The 21,190-nt window shown below is 43.9% G+C and overlaps 1 protein-coding gene across 1 annotated transcript in view; it reads left to right on the forward strand.

Moving 5' to 3' along the window:
* unc5db (unc-5 netrin receptor Db) overlaps nucleotides 1-21,190 on the forward strand; it is a gene marked incomplete at both ends in the record, with an annotated part of 422,972 nt that overhangs the window by 329,400 nt on the left and 72,382 nt on the right. Inside the window, 1 exon segment of the mRNA XM_084308131.1 lies at nucleotides 2,090-2,174. Within this exon segment, the coding sequence (XP_084164257.1) occupies nucleotides 2,090-2,174 (85 nt within the window).

A 21,190-nucleotide genomic window follows, 5' to 3' on the forward strand; every position in this document is an offset into this window, starting at 1 on the left:
AAGAAAATGACTGAAAAGGTGTAGGCTGAAGCCGAGGCTTATAATTGCTTTTTACATTACATTATTTACAAAAAAGAAAAGACATAATTCAGTACATAATTTTGCAAAAACAAAAGGTTACAAAAGTTTCATAGTTTTATATACAAAACGTATACACATTTATTTATTTGTTTTTTTGGCCACGATTTTAACACTTTGATCGCCGGGGTTAAATTCATAATTTACCATCCCTCGCCAGCCCTATTTAACATGGAGAAGTTCCCCTTCTTTGCAGGGCTATAACTTTTAAAATTGTATTGCTAAATTGACATTACTATGGCCCATTCAACGTCTTATATCTATTGTTCAGGTGTAGCAACGTTATACTTTTTCATTCACATATTCATACTAAAATACGTTCTAAAGTATAAGTTGTTTTTTTGTTTTATACATGTTTTTATCGTTTTCTGCAGCTTTCTCCAGAACTTGATTTATAGCCCTAAATGCATTATATTGATGATCAAATACAGTTTGGTAGGAATCTGTGCGAAGTTACTACGTATGATCTGATGATGACCGGATGGGGGGGGGGGGTCGTTTATAATTCTGTGGGCAACGTTATATCATTCATCTAGTGTGGGTGATATGATCATTAGAGCAGTTAGTATAGAAGACATTACAAAATAACGCTGAAGCTCACCGTAGCTTCCTCTCGCCGTTGGGAGATGAGCGTGGAACAGAATTTTTTCTATTATGGGATGTCGAAATATCCGATCCATTTCCAGGTTGTATAATAGTATATACGTCCTAATCATGTTGTTTATCGAGTTATTGGTAACGGATCACTATCCGTCGTGATCAGCTCGAGTCCTGGGACTATTACCGAGTGATCGGACCAAATTGAAATGAGCACCAGCTTCCACTTCCTGTTTCTTCCCTGGGCGATCCGCCGATCCGCCACCAGATGGCGCTCTTGAACCATTAGAGAGTTGATAGGGGCTCACCAGTGGGCAGATGTTTATTTAATGAAAGCTAACTGGTGGAAATGTGCACGTTAGAGAAGGCAGGGGTATCACAAAATATTCACTTTCCTGAAGACACTGCCAAAATACTTTGTTTATCTGTAGTTCCTCATTCCACTCTTGCAAACCTTTTTTTTGTAATAGCAGCGCTTTTTCTTATTATAATGATGTACTCTCTGCTCTCTTCTTCGGTGTGAATTTCTTAGTTCTGTTGACACACTGCAGAATATGAGTGTGTGTGTGTGTGTGTGTGTGTGTGTGTGTGTGTGTGTGTGTGTGTGTGTGTGTGTGTGTGTGTGTGTGTGTGTGTGTGTGTGTGTGTGTGTGTGTGTGTGTGTGTGTGTGTGTGTGTGTGTGTGTGTGTGTGTGTGTGTGTGTGTGTGTGTGTGTGTGTGTGTGTGTGTGTGTGTGTGTGTGCGTGCGTGCGTGCGTGCGTGCGTGTGTGTATGTACAGTACCAAAGAGAGTACAACCCGTCATTGTGGTACCCTGACAACTATCACCCACAATTTATCTTGCACGATTCACATCCACATCTAGAATCTGTTGCACATGCTGTGAACGGCTGTACTGAATATACTGTAAAGGCCTGTCTGACATGAGCATATTGTGGATTTAGGTCACTAGTACAGCTGTCAGAGAGGTGCTACCAGGAAATGCATGAATGTATAACGTTCGCAAATGATGCCTGAATGGTTTATGGTAAGACTTCTCCTTGAGATAAGTTGTGCATTCACCCTTTAGCCTGTTTGGAACAGGCCTTCCTGGACACACAAATCAGAGGCCTTGGCTGTAATTATAAGACTAATTTTCATAGAGACAGATGCTTGCTGTATCATACATGTCCTAAAAGCATATCTGTAAATGTTTGAATCCTATGCGCATGTGATTTGATCTGTGAATAAAAAGAAAGTATTGTGTGTACATGTGTGCGTGTGCGTGTGTGTGTGTGTGTGTGTGTGTGTGTGTGTGTGTGTGTGTGTGTGTGTGTGTGTGTGTGTGTGTGTGTGTGTGTGTGTGTGTGTGTGTGTGTGTGTGTGTGTGTGTGTGTGTGTGTGTGTGTGTGTGTGTGTGTGTGTGTGTTCTTAGGTGTCAGCCTGCTGGTGCCCCATGGTGCAGTGGGTGAAGACATGTCTGGGGAGATGTACATGGTGATCAATCAGGGAGAGGCCAGGTGAGACTAACTATCAGTCTATCAATCAACTTATCTACTGTATCTATCTATCTATCTATCTATCTATCTATCTATCTATCTATCTATCTATCTATCTATCTATCTATCTATCTATCTATCTATCTATCTATCTATCTATCTATCTATCTATCTATCTATCTATCTATCTATCTATCTTTCAATATATCTATCTATCTATCTATCTATCTATCTATCTATCTATCTATCTATCTATCTATCTATCTATCTATCTATCTATCTATCTATCTATCTATCTATCTATCTATCTATCCATCTATCCATCTATCCATCTATCCATCTATCCATCTATCCATCTATCCATCTATCCATCTATCCATCCATCTATCTATCTATCTATCTATCTATCTATCTATCTATCTATCTATCTATCTATCTATCTATCTATCTATCTATCTATCTATCTATGAATGAATGAATGAATGAATGAATGAATGAATGAATGAATGAATGAATGAATGAATGAACTATCTGTCTATCTATCTATCTGTCTATCTTACTGTACCTTCAAATAGACCACAGAGGCCTTGGCTTAGCTTCTTCTTGTTGCCATCCCCAAGACAATGAGAGATGATGTCTTGCTTTAATCCAGGATCTCACATATGGCACTGGATCAAATGTGTCCAAAGGGGGGTCGTTTAGTTCCACAAACAGAAGTGAAGACTGGCTGTCTTCATGCAACCTGTTGTGACTCTGGCTGGCTGTGTAATTTATGGCGAAAGGTCCTCTCTTTCCATTCGCCCACCTGCTTCAGGGTCCAGCGAGCCAGCAGGTCATTGTAGCAGATGGGTCCAGGGCAAGTAATGCTAGCAGTCGACTCCCACAGGCTTGGGGAGCTACGGGCTACAGTAACTGGCATTACAGAAATCAGGATTCTGTAAAAAAATAATTAAGAAATCTGATACAGTGACAGAAAAAAAGACGTAATCAGATTACAGATACAATTTATTTTTTATTTTGGATAGTTCCTTCTTCAAAAGCAAGTATTCATGTCAATGAAAGTGTCAGTGTCATCAAAATGAAAAGTCCTGACACCATTGTTTATGAACAAGATAGTCAAATGGCTTTGTCATGTTTTCATTATGACAGATCACTCTGTAAGTGTTTTCCAATGCAAAAAAGTCAGATCTTGGTGACACTACCTTAAAATGCTCAAGACAGCACTATACACTATTTGTACAGCCATTTGAAATCTTTACACATTACTGTACACATTGTAATATTCCCTCCTTGTTGGTCTGGGACATCAATGGTTGCTCTCTGTCCAATGTGATTTCTTCCACGCCTTCTACCTTTTGCCAGATTGAAACCCGCCTCATCAACGTATAATGTGTGCAGCGGTTCCCTGGTACACGCTTTATCCCAGAAGAGAGAGAGAGAGAAAAACTATAAACTTTTCCTGTGTAACATAATGCATTTTGGACAACATATTGTACAGTATGAACTGTCATGTAAGTGTACTGCATGGCACTACACAAAGTAACCAGTTTACAGCACTGAACATTAGAGTATGCATAGAACACATAAATGTTTTACCTGTACATACTGGTGGTGGATCTCAATATTCCCAAAGATATTGTCATCCTCTATAACAGCGCTTTGTATCTCTCTCAACCTTATGGCATTGTTTGCAATCACCATTGCACAAATGGCTTCCTCTTGTTGCGGAGTAAAAAGGGGCCCTCTTCCACCTCTGCGAGGTTGTCTTGCAATCCTATGTGGTGCAGAGTAAAATTACAGTAATGTACAGCAAACATGAGATATACTGCTTCACAGTAACCCATATTACTGTAGTGTACAATAACAGTGCTTCCCACTTGTAAAATTCTGCATTACAGTACCATACTGTAAATATGCCAAATCCTTACTGTAACACTACTTTACACTACAATACAGTAAATCTGTGCTGCAGTAAAGCTGTCTAAATGTAAAAAGTGACAAGTTCTTGTATGACACAATGGCAGTAGTGCAGTGCAGATTGTTTAGTGCTGAATTACTGTCCAGTATACACACCTGCTCTCCCGACGAAATGTTTGAATACAGTAATTTAATTTACAGTGGTTCTCTCAACATTTGGCTGCACCCTTCGAGGCCGTGATTGACAGATTTGGACAACTAGTTCAAAATTGTTGTATGTAATGACTCAAGCAATGAAATGAGGACTACCGTAAATCCTCAAATATAGGACAGGTCTTGTATTTACCTCAGCTGCAAAGAGCACCAGGCCTTTATTAGAGAGAGGCTTATATAAGAGGCAGGCCTTAATTTCTAAAAATGACACTCATGGACATAATCTTTTTTTAATACGTACATTGTCTGTCTACATTTATTTAGACTAGCATTGGTATTTAAATATTGAGTGCAGTTGAGTAATTGTGGGATTAAGGTAATTCACACACTGAAGTTGGAACTGTCTATAGGTTGCGGGGTCCGCACGGACCATTTTGCGTGTTGTACCTTCTCGACTACTACCTTGTTGATAACATGCAGGCAATAGCTTTAGCTACTAATGCTATCATAGCATCATGATCTGTAAATAATGTGTCAACTGGACAACGCCAGCCTCGCCTGCCAACGCCATATAGATAGCGAACGTTAACGTTTGCAAACAAAGTCAACGTCGTCCAGGTGACACCACAGATCTAGATATTATGACTACGTTAGCTAGCGCTAAAGCTAACACCAACCAGAGGGAAACGTTAATGTACGGTAGTCAGTGTAGCGGGAGGCACCACTTGATTTGCATTGGCAAGAGTTTATCTCATTCTATATCACGGCACGAAAATTTTTAAAAATACTTTTTTTTGCGACCTTATATTAGAGACCGGCCTGTATTTGTCTGCATGCATCAAACCCCCGTCCATTATAAGAGGCCCGTCCTTTAATCGAGTACCCTCCACTATTAGAGGATTTACGGTATTCGTTTTATAGGGAATGACTATTCAGCAGTCATAGTTAATTTTGACTGACATGACATAAGCAAATGATAATGTTATAAAACAGCAGAGAATTGTATGAAAGCAATTGATGCATGTCCAAAAGCATTTGCAATTTGTTTCGGAGGAATGAGAAACTGCTACTATGATGTGCACAAATGACCAAATGTTGTTGAGGTTGAACTAACAGTTATGAGAACTTTAATTCTGACCAGAGAAATGCACCAAAGCAATTGAGAAAAAACTGTAATAGTTACGGTTGTCATGGTAATGTTGGTAATACATTTCTTGGGGTCAAATTGATATACATTTTGGAAGTAGGGGAAAGTACTATTATTATAGAATATAGACCTTGCCTACAATGCCATTTTCTTTCAATCCCCCCCTCCCCACACACACATACACACACACACACGTACACACGCATAATCTATCTATCTATCTATCTATCTATCTATCTATCTATCTATCTATCTATCTATCTATCTATCTATCTATCTATCTATCTATCTATCTATCTATCTATCTATCTATCTATCTATCTATCTATCTATCTATCTATCTATCTATCTATCTATCTATCTATCTATCTATCTATCTATCTATCTATCTATCTATCTATCTATCTATCTATCTATCCTTTACGTGCTGTTTCAGATGGAACCATTTCCATACTGTATTCATTATCAGCTATACTTATAGCTACAGTATTTAATTTCGCTAGCCAGTCATCGCTCTATCAACACATTCACTAGAATGTTGACCTCTGACCTTCCCAATTGCACCATAAATGTGCTTTACAGTAATGCACTGTGTTATTGGTGTCTTACTGTAATTACCAGAGTTAGATTGGAGCAAATTGATTGTCAGCTAAACGGTTTTGCCTGTGTATCTTTGAACTGAAACGTGAGCTCAGTATAATGAGCTTGTGCCTATCTTAATCTGCATACGTACTACTGCTCCAAGTGCTTACAAAGTGATACAAGAATTTAACTCTCCGTTCTGTCAGTGTTGCTGTATTTGAACACAGGGGTTGAGGGGGGTATGCGTTTACATGTGAAGAGTAAGAAGAAAAATGATAACTGTAATTGGTTACTGTTACTGTAAGACAAACAAGCAAACAAACAACAATAACAACACAATAATAACTATGATTTCAGATACTTTTAAAGGGGACATGCATTGCTATTCCTAGCACTATTTGGGCAACTTTACACAATTCCTGTGAGTCTATTGAACACATCTGTAAGCTTTTATTCAAAACAATTAATTGTTTTATATTTCTAATCAAGTACTCAAAAGCCACATTTTTCTCACTTTGGATTTCAGGCTGTGTTGGCCTGGCTCCGCCCATAAGCACTTTGAGTGACGGTCATCCACACAGTCTGCGACTGGCACAGAGAAAGATAGAGAGAGACTGAGGGGGATACTAATTAATTTCGCTGCGGGGGGCATAATCCCACGGGACAATGCATTGGTAACCTGTTTCAAATGACAAGATATACCCCTGTCATTATTATTGTACGGATCGGAATACGGGCGTGTGCGTGGGAGCATGCGCAACGATATTACAGTGATATGCTGGTGCTCGACTGCGAGGGAGAGAGAGAGATAGAGAGGGAGAGAGAGAGGGACACACGGAGCACTGTGTAAACGCTGCATGTGTGAGAGAAGACGGGTCCCTCTCTCTCTCTCTCCATCTCTCTTGCTCGTCCGCTCCCTGCTCGCAGTCAAAACCCGTTTGAGGAAGTGTCAGGTTACACTATGTGCTCTCTGCCTCGCTCTGTTTGAGGAAGTGAAGATATTTCCACTCGCTCTGCTGTCGCTGTCAACCATAGAGGGGGCGTTAGTTATGCAAATCAGTGCAATATTCACGTCAACAATACCGTCAAATCAGAACAGCTTAGTTGAGTGAGGGAAGATCTTGTGAACTCGAGACTAGACTGATGAGTCAATATAGTAATTAGAGACACAGACCCATTGATACTAACCCCTATTACTATAAAACCATGCTAAACACAGAAAAAAGCCATTCATAATGCATGTCCCCTTTAAATAAACTGGTGATTACTTGTTGGATGAGGTTTGCCACACGGTTTACTTTTTGCTGTATTCACTTTGACACCATATTGGTTTAGTTTGATGCAATGAGAGGTATAGTTTTTGTGTTTTGAAAAACGCGAAGCAGAGTGAATATGGCGAGTACATACTACAGGATTATCAACAAACAAGTTTAAAAGTGAAAAAGCGTTCTAACATTATGGATGCAAATGTAATTAAGCTCTAATAACAGCGTGACTGCGGTGGCTAGTGCATGGCTGAGAGCCAAGGGCTGTAGATCAGGACAGCAGTGCCAAGGCCACAGTGTTTCACCCCGAGTGTAGTACTGCTATTACACCACAGTGTTTCACCTTGAGTGTAGTACTGCTGTTACACCACAGTGTTTCACCCCGAGTGTAGTACTGCTATTACACCACAGTGTTTCACCTTGAGTGTAGTACTGCTATTACACCACAGTGTTTCACCTTGAGTGTAGTACTGCTGTTACACCACAGTGTTTCACCTTGAGTGTAGTACTGCTATTACACCACAGTGTTTCACCTTGAGTGTAGTACTGCTATTACACCACAGTGTTTCACCTTGAGTGTAGTACTGCTATTACACCACAGTGTTTCACCTCGAGTGTAGTACTGCTATTACACCACAGTGTTTCACCTTGAGAGAGAGAGAGAGAGAGAGAGAGAGCATGTGTGTTTGTGTGTTAGAGAGAGAGAGCATGTCTGTGTGTGTGTGTGTGTGTTAGAGAGAGAGCATGTATGTGTGTGTGTTAGAGCAGTGGTTCCCAATCCTCTCCTCGAAGCACCCCAGCCGTTCCATGTATTTGTTAAATTCCACCACCAGCACACCTGATTCAACTAATAAAGGGCTTGTTAAGTTGAATCAGGTGTGCTGGTGGTGGAATTTAACAAATACATGGAACGGCTGGGGTGCTTCGAGGAGAGGATTGGGAAGCACTGTGTTTTAGAGAGAGAGAGAGAGAAAGACAGAAAGAGAGAAAGAGAGAGAGAGAGAGAGAGAGAGAGAGAGAGAGAGAGAGAGAGAGAGAGAGAGCTCAACGGCGGGAATATAATAGGTTGCATGAACTCACCATAACGCAGTATCAATGGCAAAGTTGGAAGGAGACTTTCCGTGGAGATGAAAAGTACCAGTCCCTTGGGAGTCCTAGTTTATCTGCCACACGTTAGCACTCGATAACTTAGCAATTAACTAAAGGCAGGGACGCGTAACTAATGCATTAGCTAATGCTAGTTACGCGTCCCTGCCTTTAGCAAATTGCTACTAGTACTAGCCGACATAGCTATAGCCTGACTGAAGGTTCTTCTAACATGCAACAACTTTCATCTTCAGTCCATCTGCCGAACATCCTCTTCGTCTTGGCAAAGTTGGCATAACCATCATACTTGGTATTGATAACAAGCTTATGGCACACGGTGTAATTTCTTCTGCTCCATGCTGCTTTTGAAAAGACATCCACTCGCTCCTCTGAATAGCGCTGAATAGATCCTGTACCTCGTGGGTCCGGGAAGAGCCCGGAAACACTATTCTAAAATCTGTAGAGCAGCAGAGCCGCAGAAACCGGAACACTGCAGTCTGCAGAGCCGCAGAGGCAGGAACAAGTCAGACACATTCTACAAACGTGTCTAATGTGAAATATATAAGCATATAAGCAAAACTAGATTTTAGGTCTGTGATGAAAAAAGGGCCTCGCGGGAAGGGGGGCCTCGCAAAAAAAAAAAAAAATTATTTTATTTTATTTTTTTGAGCGAGGCCCCCCTTCCCGCGAGGCCCTGTGCGACCGCACTGCTCGCACACCCCCTGAGGCGGCCCTGATTACACCACAGTGTTTCACCTCGAGTGTAGTAGGCCTACTGTGTACACAAACACTGATGTGTCCATCAGTGGACCAATTGCATGCTTTCGCAGAGGACAGGAAGCATTCAGTCGACTCCTAAATTTTAATTCATGGTTAGGGGCTGCATGTCTCGTACACGGCCTGAAATTCATTGACAACTTCAATGTTTTCTGGAATAACCCAGAACGTTTTCAAAGAAATGGCTTCTTCCCAAATCGCTTAGGTTCAAAGCTCCTATCAGCAAACATGCGTCATGCCTTGATGGCCTCCAAGAATATTAAGCTCATACCAGCACGAGAGATAGTCATGAAGGACACAATCTCACCACGAAGTACAGCACAAGACGTCCCGTCCCCGTCCCCCCCCCCCATATCACACAAGGCCATCTCGTCTGATCAAATGTCCCCGAAAGCACAGTGCAGTCAGTACGGTACAGTATAGCACAATTACCATGCCATCTCTCAAAACATACAAGTAATCATAACTAGCCAATGGCATGGTGAAAAATATACGCCACCAATGCGTTTACCTGCTATTAACCTCAGGGCCATCACGGTCAAACCAAAGCAGACCTCCTCTAAAGAAGTCCAACAAATAAAATTAGCTTTCCTAAATGTCAGATCACTGAATAATAAAACATTCTTAGTAAATGATCTGATTAAAGAAAATAACTTAGATTGCATCTGCCTAGTAGAGACATGGCTAAATAATGACACAGCTACATCAATAATGATAGAAGCTTGTCCACCAGACTATAACTTTTTTCAAATACCCAGAAAAAATAAAAGGGGCGGAGGAGTTGCAGCAATCTTCTCCTCAAAACTCTTGTTTAGAATCACAGAACTAGGCGAGTCCATGTCAATGGAATATCTTGCCATTGAACTAAAAACAGAATCAACTATTATTGTCACAATATACCGCCCGCCTAGACACTCACCAATATTTATACAGGAGCTCTCTGAACTGATCTCACTATGTGTTACCGGATATGATAAGGTGATCCTAAATGGAGACCTGAACATCCATTTTAATAAGAAAACAGACTCCAAAACTATGGAACTAAAAAATCTACTGGATAGCTTTGACCTAATACAGCATATAACAAATGCAACTCACCGGCTTGGGAATACACTAGACTTAGTTATAACAACAACTGGGCTAAGCATAACAAATATCTCAATAACTGAATTACCTCTCTCCGACCATCACTGTATATTTTTTGATACTCAAATAACCCTTACTAAAACAAAAAAAGAAATCATAGTTAAAAAGAGGCTCCTAAACGACAAAGCTGAATCAAAGTTCATTGATCTTATCAGACTACATGAACCACACAATCATGACAGCTCTCTAAATGAAATGGTAGAAAATCTCAATGATGCAATGTCATCTATATTAAATTCTGTCGCCCCATTAAAAACGAAAAAGAAGAAAACTAGAGCCTCGCCCTGGTTAAACTATAATACGGTCAACAAAGAAAAAAGGAAATGTCGTGCAGCGGAGCGAAAATGGAGAAAAACAAAAACCACCATATGCTGTGATATATACAAAGATGCTTTAACTGCTTATAATAAAACCATCCGCTAAGCAAGGAAAGATTACTTCTCTAAAATCATTACAGAAAATGCTGGAAACTCCAGAATCCTCTTTTCCACTATTAATGTACTACTCAACACTGCCCCTACACCTCCTCAGTCATCAACGGTTAAGTGTGAAGAACTTGCACTATTCTTTAACAACAAAATAACCTTGATCAGGGCCAGCATTACTCATGATGGAAATAAAGTTGATTGCGGCAAACCGTGCAATGTAACCATGAGAAGTTTCACATGCATCACATTAGATGTACTCTGCAAAACTGTCTCAGAATGTAACTCCTCCACCTCAGACATTGACCCTATACCTACAGCTTTCTTCAAACGGGTATTTAATAGTGTTTCAAGCCCTGTGCTAGATATCATAAACACTTCCCTTAGGACTGGTATTTTCCCGGATGCCTTTAAAACAGCAGTTGTAAAGCCATTACTAAAAAAAACCTAACTTGGATAGTAATGAAATGGCAAATTATCGTCCAATATCCAACCTACCATTCATTAGTAAAGTACTTGAAAAGATAGTTTCAGTTCAAATAAATTCCTTTCTTGAAGAAAACAACATCTTAGAAGAATTTCAGTCAGGATTCAGAAAATATCATAGCACTGAAACTGCCCTCACCAAAATAATCAGTGACCTCAGACTAAACTCTGACGAGAATAAGATCTCCATCCTTATCCTGTTAGATCTCAGTGCAGCATTTGATACAATCGATCACGATATTCTAATCGATCGTCTTGAAAACCATGTCGGTTTCTCAGACCATGTGCTGGGCTGGTTTAAAACATACATCAGAGGGAGGAAATTCTATGTTAAACTAGGAGATCACATGTCTGATATATACGACAACAACTATGGAGTTGCACAAGGGAGTTGCTTAGGTCCTTTACTCTTCTCCCTTTACATGTTACCGCTGGGTGATATCATCAGAGAACATAATGTAGATTTCCATAGCTATGCGGATGATACACAACTGTACATATCTGCTGAACCAAATGATACAGCGATTAGCTCCATTACAGACTGCTTACTGGCAATAAATAAATGGATGAGTAAGAACTTCCTGAAACTAAACGAGAACAAAACTGAAATTCTAATTATCGGCTCCAAAACTAAAAAAGAAACATTAATAAAGAACCTGGGGGGACTAACCCCTTGGATCAAATCTGAGGTCACTAGTCTTGGGGTTATCATAGATTCAGAACTGAACTTCAATTCTCATATTAGCAAAGTGACGAAAACATCGTTCTTCCATCTCAGAAATATAGCAAAAGTACGACCATTTATTAATCAGAACGATGCTGAGAAGCTAATTTATGCATTCATATCTAGCCGGTTAGACTACTGTAATGCACTTTTCACAGGTCTCCCTAAGAAAACCACAGAGAGGCTTCAGCTAATCCAAAACTCTGCAGCCCGACTGCTAACTAGAACCAAAAGGAGAGAGCACATTAGTCCAGTCCTAGCCGCTTTACACTGGCTTCCTGTAACATTTAGAATTGACTTTAAGGTCCTTCTCCTTACATACAAAGCTCTAAATGGACAGGGACCTAGCTACATCGCCAACACTCTAATAAATTACACACCAGAAAGAACACTGCGATCATCAGCTGCTGGACTACTAGAGGCTCCCAGAAGCAGTCAAAAGAGGATCGGTAATGCAGCCTTTATCAACTATGCCCCAAAACTATGGAACAAACTACCCCAAAACATCAGGGAAGCCAACTCGCTAGACATCTTTAAAAGACAGCTTAAAACCTATCTCTTTGCTCAGGCATTTCACTGATAGATATCTGCTACCACCTAGTGGCAAGAGGAAACATCAGGGATATCCTGACACAACTTGTATTTATTCTTACCCTGCCTACTCTTTTACACTGCCTATCAAATTCATGTGTCGGTTATTGCACTTTTTACTTCTTACTGATGACTATTTTTAAACTGAATCATTTTAAACTATTCTTATTATTTGCTAGATCCAAATGTGAAACACTGATTATTTATGACTATTTTTAAACTGAATCATTTTATTCTTATTATTTGCTAGATCCAAATGTGAAACACTGTGATTATTTGTTCATGAATTACAGGAGTATTACTGAATAGAGAGCCTATTAGGATGCTAGATCCTAATGTGAAACACTGTGATTTGCCATATCTTGCTATGCTCGCTCATGCCTGTATTTTTTATGTCCGTTCTATTTTATAATTTTTTGACTATTTTTAAACTGAATCATTTTAAACTATTTTTACTATTTGTGTTACTGAAAACTGTAAGCGGAGAGCCTATTGGGATGCTAGATCCTAATGTGAAACACTGTGATTCTACCTGTCTATCTTTTTATGCTCGCTTATGCCTGTATTTTTTGCTGTTGTGAAGCACTTTGAACTGCAACCTCTGTATGAAAAGTGCTATACAAATAAAGTTATTATTATTATTATTATTATTATTACTGCTATTACACCACAGTGTTTCACCTTGAGTGTAGTACTGCTGTTACACCACAGTGTTTCACCTTGAGTGTAGTACTGCTGTTACACCACAGTGTTTCACCTCGAGTGTAGTACTGCTGTTACACCACAGTGTTTCACCTCGAGTGTAGTACTGCTGTTACACCACAGTGTTTCACCTCGAGTGTAGTACTGCTGTTACACCACAGTGTTTCACCTCGAGTGTAGTACTGCTGTTACACCACAGTGTTTCACCTCGAGTGTAGTACTGCTGTTACACCACAGTGTTTCACCTCGAGTGTAGTACTGCTGTTACACCACAGTGTTTCACCTCGAGTGTAGTACTGCTGTTACACCACAGTGTTTCACCTCGAGTGTAGTACTGCTGTTACACCACAGTGTTTCACCTCGAGTGTAGTACTGCTGTTACACCACAGTGTTTCACATCGAGTGTAGTACTGCTGTTACACCACAGTGTTTCACCTCGAGTGTAGTACTGCTGTTACACCACAGTGTTTCACCTCGAGTGTAGTACTGCTATTACACCACAGTGTTTCACCTCGAGTGTAGTACTGCTGTTACACCACAGTGTTTCACCTCGAGTGTAGTACTGCTGTTACACCACAGCTTCATCAACGCTGTTATTAACCCTTTCACTGCCACACAACAGCATGTAACCGTCGGTAGTGTGATAGTAAAGGGTTGACCTTCTGTAGTGTGGCAGTGAAAGGGTTAATAACGAGTGGTTATTCGTGCTGTGGCAGTGAACAAAAGGCATTGCTAGGTTACGAGTGCATTGTCAGGAGAAAAAAAATTTTGATCAAAAGATTGCTCAGCCAATTACAATGCAAGGGTCTGAACTGACTGGTATTAGCGACGTTCACACGGGAAGCCATCTTTAATGAAGACAAGGGAAGACCAGAGGAACCGCATTGACTCCCACGTTATGAGTTGCTACAAATTATTCATTCATGAATGGCTCTACGTGGAAATCGTTTTCATAACTGTTCCTACATGAATCGTGCGACTCAATCTTTTCCAGGCGGCATCATTCACTTACATATCGTTATGAACGCATTTCAACAACCAGATGACTAATAATTAACTTCCATCCATTTCAAAAACACAAAAAAAATGTTGGTTATATAAAAAACAATCTGGGTGAAGGTCTTTTGTAATTGCGTCTGTGTATTCTGACTGCCGTTTGACTTCATTCGGTTCTCAAGGTTGTATTTTTCATAGCCAGGTTCTAAGTGAACGGCCCCTTCCCGACATCTTCCCAACAACCCCCGTCAGATACAGTGGGCGTGTGAATGATATGGAATAACGGCTAAACATGGCAGTGGATGACGATAATAATAACATAATTACTAGGGTTGGGTACCGTTCACATTGGAACCAATACTGGTACCGGTACCTGTGAATCGATACCGGTACTTTAGTGTCTAAAAATGTAATCTAGTACCTACCTCAGTTGTACAAAACTTGTACAAACTTCAAATCATTTATTATCATTATTATTTATTTAGAACAATTTGTTAATATATATATATATATATATAATATATAATATTGCAGCAAGCGTTGTCTGCATCTAGCTTTGTAAAGTGTAACCACACTTGCGACCGTTTTTCGGCTTGCCATTGTTGCCCCGACTGCTTTGTTGTTGAATCAAGTCAAATCCTAGGTAAGAGTGTATTGTGCACGTGAACGTTGACGTGAACGTTGACACTTCATAGGTTTCGTTTCGCGGCCATTGGTCTTGCATTTTTTCTTTTTTCATTACCGAAAATGTGGCACCGGCTGGATCTCACGTGAACCGGTACTCGGTAGCACCGACGTGACTCGGTCGATACCCTTAAAAGTACCGGATTCGGTACCATCCCAAGTAATTCAAGTTTCAAGTTTCAAGTTTCTTTATTAGTTGTCATATAGAAATACAGGATACTTTTATATGAAATGCTTCTTTCCGTTTTGCTATATAGTGTGCTATATAAAAGGATAAGTATAAAAAAAGTATAATAATTACTAAAGTGAAACAAAGAGAGCATCCTCGGTGATAGAAGACAATTAAAACGGTTTGACAGACCGCGCTGCGTCTCCACAAGATGTGATAATAACTTGTCACAGCCTGCGCCAGACCCCTGCGGTTAACACACGCACACCGGCTCCAGTCTCGAGTGTCACGGTTACTTGTTGTCACGTTGTACCTGCTGAACTCACATTACATCACGAAGGACACTCGTCGATTCGTTTAGCGTTCCGAGGGCCCTCTGAGCCGGCCTCTGCCCACTCCTGGATAACAGCGTTGTTCAAATCACCGTCTGATTTAGCAGTTTAGAGAATAGAGTGAAATGATCATTTATTGTCTGCTTTAGCTTCACTTCACATTCTACGGATTCCAGTGGTAAAGTCATCCAAAAGCAATTGAAATTAATTGGATTACATTACATCATGGATTAATTTGTTTTATTTAATCTATAATCTGCACTACTTTATATTATAATAGAACACAAGATATGTGTTCCCTAATGATAAGGATAAGCGCTTAGTGAGGAAACCCACTCCCTGTTCACAATACAATACAATACAACGCCACACGCACGTCTGCTAACCTTCTGTATTGAAAGGTTAACCGTCTGTAGTGTGGTAGTGAAAGGGTTAACCTTATGTAGTGTGGCAGTGAAAGGGTTAACCCTTTGGTAGTGTGGTAGTGAAAGGGTTAAAGAGCAGCAGAAGCAAACGTCCAGCATCCTGCTCCGGAGTCCAATGACCCTCTCATGTGTACCCCTCCCCCTCCTCCTCTCCTCCTCTCCACCCCTCCTCCTCTCCTCCTCTCCTCTCCTCCTCTCCTCCTCTCCTCCTCTCCTCTCCTCCTCTCCTCCTCTCCTCTCCTCTCTTCCTCTCCTCCTCTCCTCTCCTCCTCTCCTCCTCTCCTCTCCTTCTCTCCTCCTCTTCTCGTCTCCTCCTCTCCTCTCCTCTCTTCCTCTCCTCCTCTCCTCTCCTCTCCTCCTCTCCTCCTCTCCTCCTCTCCTCCTCTCTTCCTCTCCTCCTCTCCTCTCCTCTCTTCCTCTCCTCCTCTCCTCCTCTCCACCTCTCCTCCTCTCCTCCCCTCCTCTCCTCATATCCTCCTCCCCCCCGCCTCTCCTCCTCTCCTCCTCTCCTCCTCTCCTCTCCTCCTCTCCTCTCCTCCTCTCCTCCTCTCCTCTCCTCTCCTCCTCTCCTCTCTTCCTCTCCTCTCCTCCTCTCCTCCTCTCCTCTCCTTCTCTCCTCCTCTTCTTGTCTCCTCCTCTCCTCTCCTCTCTTCCTCTCCTCCTCTCCTCTCCTCCTCTCCTCCTCTCCTCCTCTCTTCCTCTCCTCCTCTCCTCTCCTCTCCTCTCCTCTGCTCTCCTCTCCTCTTTTCCTCTCCTCCTCTCCACCTCTCATCCTCTCCTCCTCTCCTCATCTCCTCCTATCCTCCTCTCTGCCTTTCCTCCTCTCCTCTCCTCTCCTCTCCTCTCCTCTCCTCTCCTCTCCTCTCCTCCCCTCCTCTCCTCCTATCCTCCTCCCCCCCGCCTCTCCTCCTCTCCTCCTCTCCTCCTCTCTTCCTCTCCTCCTCTCCACCTCTCCTCCTCTCCTCATCTCCTCATCTCCTCCTCTCCTCCTCTCCGCCTCTCCTCCTCTCCTCTCCTCTCCTCCCCTTCTCTCCTCCTCTCCTCCTCTCCTCCTCTTATCCTCTCCTCCTCTACACCTCTCCTCATCAGGGGCGGGGCTAGGGGGTGGCTACTTGGGCTCAAGCCCCGAATGTTTTCTGAAAAGCCCTGAATCTATTTTCACAAAAAAGAAAAAAGAAAAAAATATTTTTTTTACAATTAATCATTGTTACATGAAAATATGTTTGCACCAGAGTCCAATGACCCTCTCATGTGTACCCCTCCCCCTCCTCCTCTCCTCCTCTCCTCTCCTCCTCTCCTCCTCTCCTCCTCTCCTCTCCTCCTCTCCTCCTCTCCTCTCCTCTCTTCCTCTCCTCCTCTCCTCTCCTCCTCTCCTCCTCTCCTCTCCTCCTCTCCTCTCCTTCTCTCATCCTCTTCTCGTCTCCTCCTCTCCTCTCCTCTCTTCCTCTCCTCCTCTCCTCTCCTCTCCTCCTCTCCTCCTCTCCTCCTCTCCTCCTCTCCTCCTCTCTTCCTCTCCTCCTCTCCTCTCCTCTCTTCCTCTCCTCCTCTCCTCCTCTCCACCTCTCCTCCTCTCCTCCTCTCCTCCCCTCCTCTCCTCATATCCTCCTCCCCCCCGCCTCTCCTCCTCTCCTCCTCTCCTCTCCTCCTCTCCTCCTCTCCTCTCCTCTCCTCCTCTCCTCTCTTCCTCTCCTCTCCTCCTCTCCTCCTCTCCTCTCCTTCTCTCCTCCTCTTCTTGTCTCCTCCTCTCCTCTCCTCTCTTCCTCTCCTCCTCTCCTCTCCTCCTCTCCTCCTCTCCTCATCTCTTCCTCTCCTCCTCTCCTCTCCTCTCCTCTCCTCTCCTCTCTTCCTCTCCTCCTCTCCACCTCTCATCCTCTCCTCCTCTCCTCATCTCCTCATCTCCTCCTCTCCTCCTCTCTGCCTCTCCTCCTCTCCTCTCCTCTCCTCTCATCTCCTCTCCTCCCCTCCTCTCCTCCTATCCTCCTCCCCCCCGCCTCTCCTCCTCTCCTCCTCTCCTCCTCTCTTCCTCTCCTCCTCTCCACCTCTCCTCCTCTCCTCATCTCCTCATCTCCTCCTCTCCTCCTCTCCGCCTCTCCTCCTCTCCTCTCCTCTCCTCCCCTTCTCTCCTCCTCTCCTCCTCTCCTCCTCGTATCCTCTCCTCCTCTACACCTCTCCTCATCAGGGGCGGGGCTAGGGGGTGGCTACTTGGGCTCAAGCCCCGAATGTTTTCTGAAAAGCCCTGAATCTATTTTCACAAAAAATTTACAATTAATCATTGTTACATGAAAATATGTTTGCACCAGATTTAGCAGAAGCTAATTTCCATCTGTAGTCTATCCAGCTGCTAACTGTATTTGAGTGAGTTAAGTCTTGGTGTTATGGTAGACTCAGACCTAAGCTTTAAATCACAATCAACAAGTTGACAAAAACATAATTCTTCCACCTTAGAAACATAGCTAAAGTACGGCCATTTATAAATCAAAAGGACGCTGAAAACCAGATCCATGCCTTTATCTCAAGCCGACTCGACTACTGTAATGCACTCCTTACCGGCCTCCCGAAAAAATACGATGATAACTATTTTATTGCAATGCACTATTGCATTATTTTATTCTATTTTACTAACTATTTTATTGCACTGCACTATTTTACTTTGTATCAGTGATAATCAAACCGTAAACAAAGATGCATATTAACACTTTCAGCGCCAGATGGCGCTGTTTACTGTTACTGTTGAAAGGCCAGCGCCTTTTAACATGGGGATACGTGGCTGTGTTTGCAGGCCTAAAGCTATATTATATATTATAGCTATGGATCTAATAATATAGTCGATTGTCATTGAGTTTCTTCCGGTCAAGATGCAAAAAACAGATCATTTTTCCATCCATACATTTCCGTTTTATACCGTTGTGAATATGAGTGTAGTTTCAGGGTGGTCTGGTGTCATTTCCAAAATGACAGACACCAAGCCACATCGTTTCAAATGGAGTGCAATAGCGGCCGCAAGGTGTTAGGCGGCGGTATTGGACTTTTGAGATCTCAGACCCATCCCCAGTGATAACACAGGCTGCCGGCATGTCTTTATGAATGGAAATATCGAATAAAAGAAACAACGATGAAAACCCGACTATACTTTACTCTCCTCCTCTCCTCCTCTTCTCCTCTCCTCCTCTCCACCTCTCCTCCTCTCCACCTCTCCTCCTCTTCTCCTCCTCTCCTCCTCTCCTCCTCCTCTCCTCTCCTCCCCTCCTCTCCTCTCCTCCTCTACACCTCTCCTCTCCTCTCCTCCTCTCCTCCCCTCCTCTCCTCTCCTCCTCTACACCTCTCCTCTCCTCCTCTCCACCTCTCCTCCTCTCCTCCTCTCCCCCCCCCCTCCTCTCCACCTCTCCTCCTCTCCTCCTCTCCTCTCCTCTCCTCCTCTCCTCCTCTCCGCCTCTCCTCTCCTCTCCTCCTCTCCGCCTCTCCTCCCCCCGACTCCTCCTCCCCCCTCCGCCTCTCCTCCTCCCCTCCTCTCCTCTCCTCCTCTCCTCCTCTCCTCTCCTCCTCTCCTCTCCACCTCTCCTCCTCTCCTCCTCTCTGCCTCTCCTCCTCTCCACCTCTCCTCCTCTCCTCCTCTCTGCCTCTCCTCCTCTCCTCCTCTCTGCCTCTCCTCCTCTCCTCTCCGCCTCTCCTCCTCTCCTCCTCTCCACCTCTCCTCCTCTCCCCCCCTCCTCTCCACCTCTCCTCCTCTCCTCCTCTCCTCTCCTCCTCTCCACCTCTCCTCCTCTCCTCCTCTCCTCTCCGCCTCTCCTCCTCTCCTCCTCTCCACCTCTCCTCCTATCCACCTCTCCTCCTCTCCCCCCCCTCCTCTCCACCTCTCCTCCTCTCCTCCTCTCTGCCTCTCCTCCTCTCCTCCTCTCTGCATCTCCTCCTCTCCTCCTCTCCTCTCCTCTCCTCCTCTCCACCTCTCCTCCTCTCCTCCTCTCTGCCTCTCCTCCTCTCCTCCTCTCTGCATCTCCTCCTCTCCTCCTCTCCGCCTCTCCTCCTCTCCTCCTCTCCACCTCTCCTCCTCTCCTCCTCTCCCCTCCCCTCCTCTCCACCTCTCCTCCTCTCCTCCTCTCCTCTCCTCCTCTCCTCTCCACCTCTCCTCCTCTCCTCCTCTCCTCCTCTCCACCTCTCCTCCTCTCCTCCTCTCTGCCTCTCCTCCTCTCCTCCTCTCCTCTCCGCCTCTCCTCCTCTCCTCCTCTCCACCTCTCCTCCTCTCCTCCTCTCCTCCTCCCCCCCCTCCTCTCCACCTCTCCTCCTCTCCTCCTCTCCTCTCCTCCTCTCCACCTCTCCTCCTCTCCTCCTCTCTGCCTCTCCTCCTCTCCTCCTCTCTGCCTCTCCTCCTCTCCTCCTCTCCTCTCCGCCTCTCCTCCTCTCCTCCTCTCCACCTCTCCTCCTCTCCTCCTCCCCCCCCCTCCTCTCCACCTCTCCACCTCTCCTCCTCTCCTCTCCTCTCCTCCTCTCCTCCTCTCCTCTCCTCCTCCTCTCTGTTTACCGCAGGGTCCATTGACAGATGGAACCTGCCGCAGCCTCTCTCCCGCTCTCCGCGGGGGTCCTCCTCCGGGTGGGTGTCAGTAGCACCGGGGGCGTTGGTCTCGGCGTTGCTCCTCGCAGGTGGTAGCTACTCCGGGGCCTTTGATCCCTCCGCCTCTGCAGAGGAAAACTTCACGTTGTGCAGAGAGAGAGACCCGGGGAGCTGTGCTGTTAGTCCTTAATTTAGTCAACTGACTTCGAGGAGGCAAAGTCAAACCCCCCCCCCATAGTAGTACATAATACTCCCTGGAGTAGTTACATACGCCACGTGCTGCTGTCAGTATAACGCACTGCTATATGCCAGAAACCTGCAGCCAGCAGAGTGTTTGTTTAAGCAGCACTGGTGAATGCAGTCCATGATGGCTACTAGAATGCACAGACAGAGGGCTTCAGAGTACTACTGTCATCTTGGCAGCACGCGCATTATGTATTCTCACCACGGCTAGCTAGATAATGACCCTGTCATGCACCGAGTCCCTCCCCAGGGGGTATCTGACCCCCCCCCCCCCCCCCCCCCCCCCCGTGGAGACCCGAGGGGGGGTTTCTAGCCTTCTGAAGTGTCACTGTTTATTCACACCGCTCTGCTTGGAGCAAAGTCAAAGAGGAAAGAGAGCACCCCTGAAAACGCACATATTAGTAGTTTCATGAATATGAGTCGGCCCGGTTGGTTAGTATTCCATTCTATACTTATTTATTTATTTGAATGATTGTTGTCTTAATAAAAATAAAAGGGGGGGATTAGCTGTATTACTACAACTACTACTACTACTACTACTACTACTACTACTACTACTACTACTACTACTACTACTACTACTACTACTACTACTACTACTACTACTACTACTACTACTACTACTATTACCACTACCATTA

Source organism: Notolepis coatsorum (genome assembly GCF_963971535.1).
Source record: "Notolepis coatsorum genome assembly, chromosome: 2".
Taxonomy (NCBI): Eukaryota; Metazoa; Chordata; class Actinopteri; order Aulopiformes; family Paralepididae; genus Notolepis; species Notolepis coatsorum.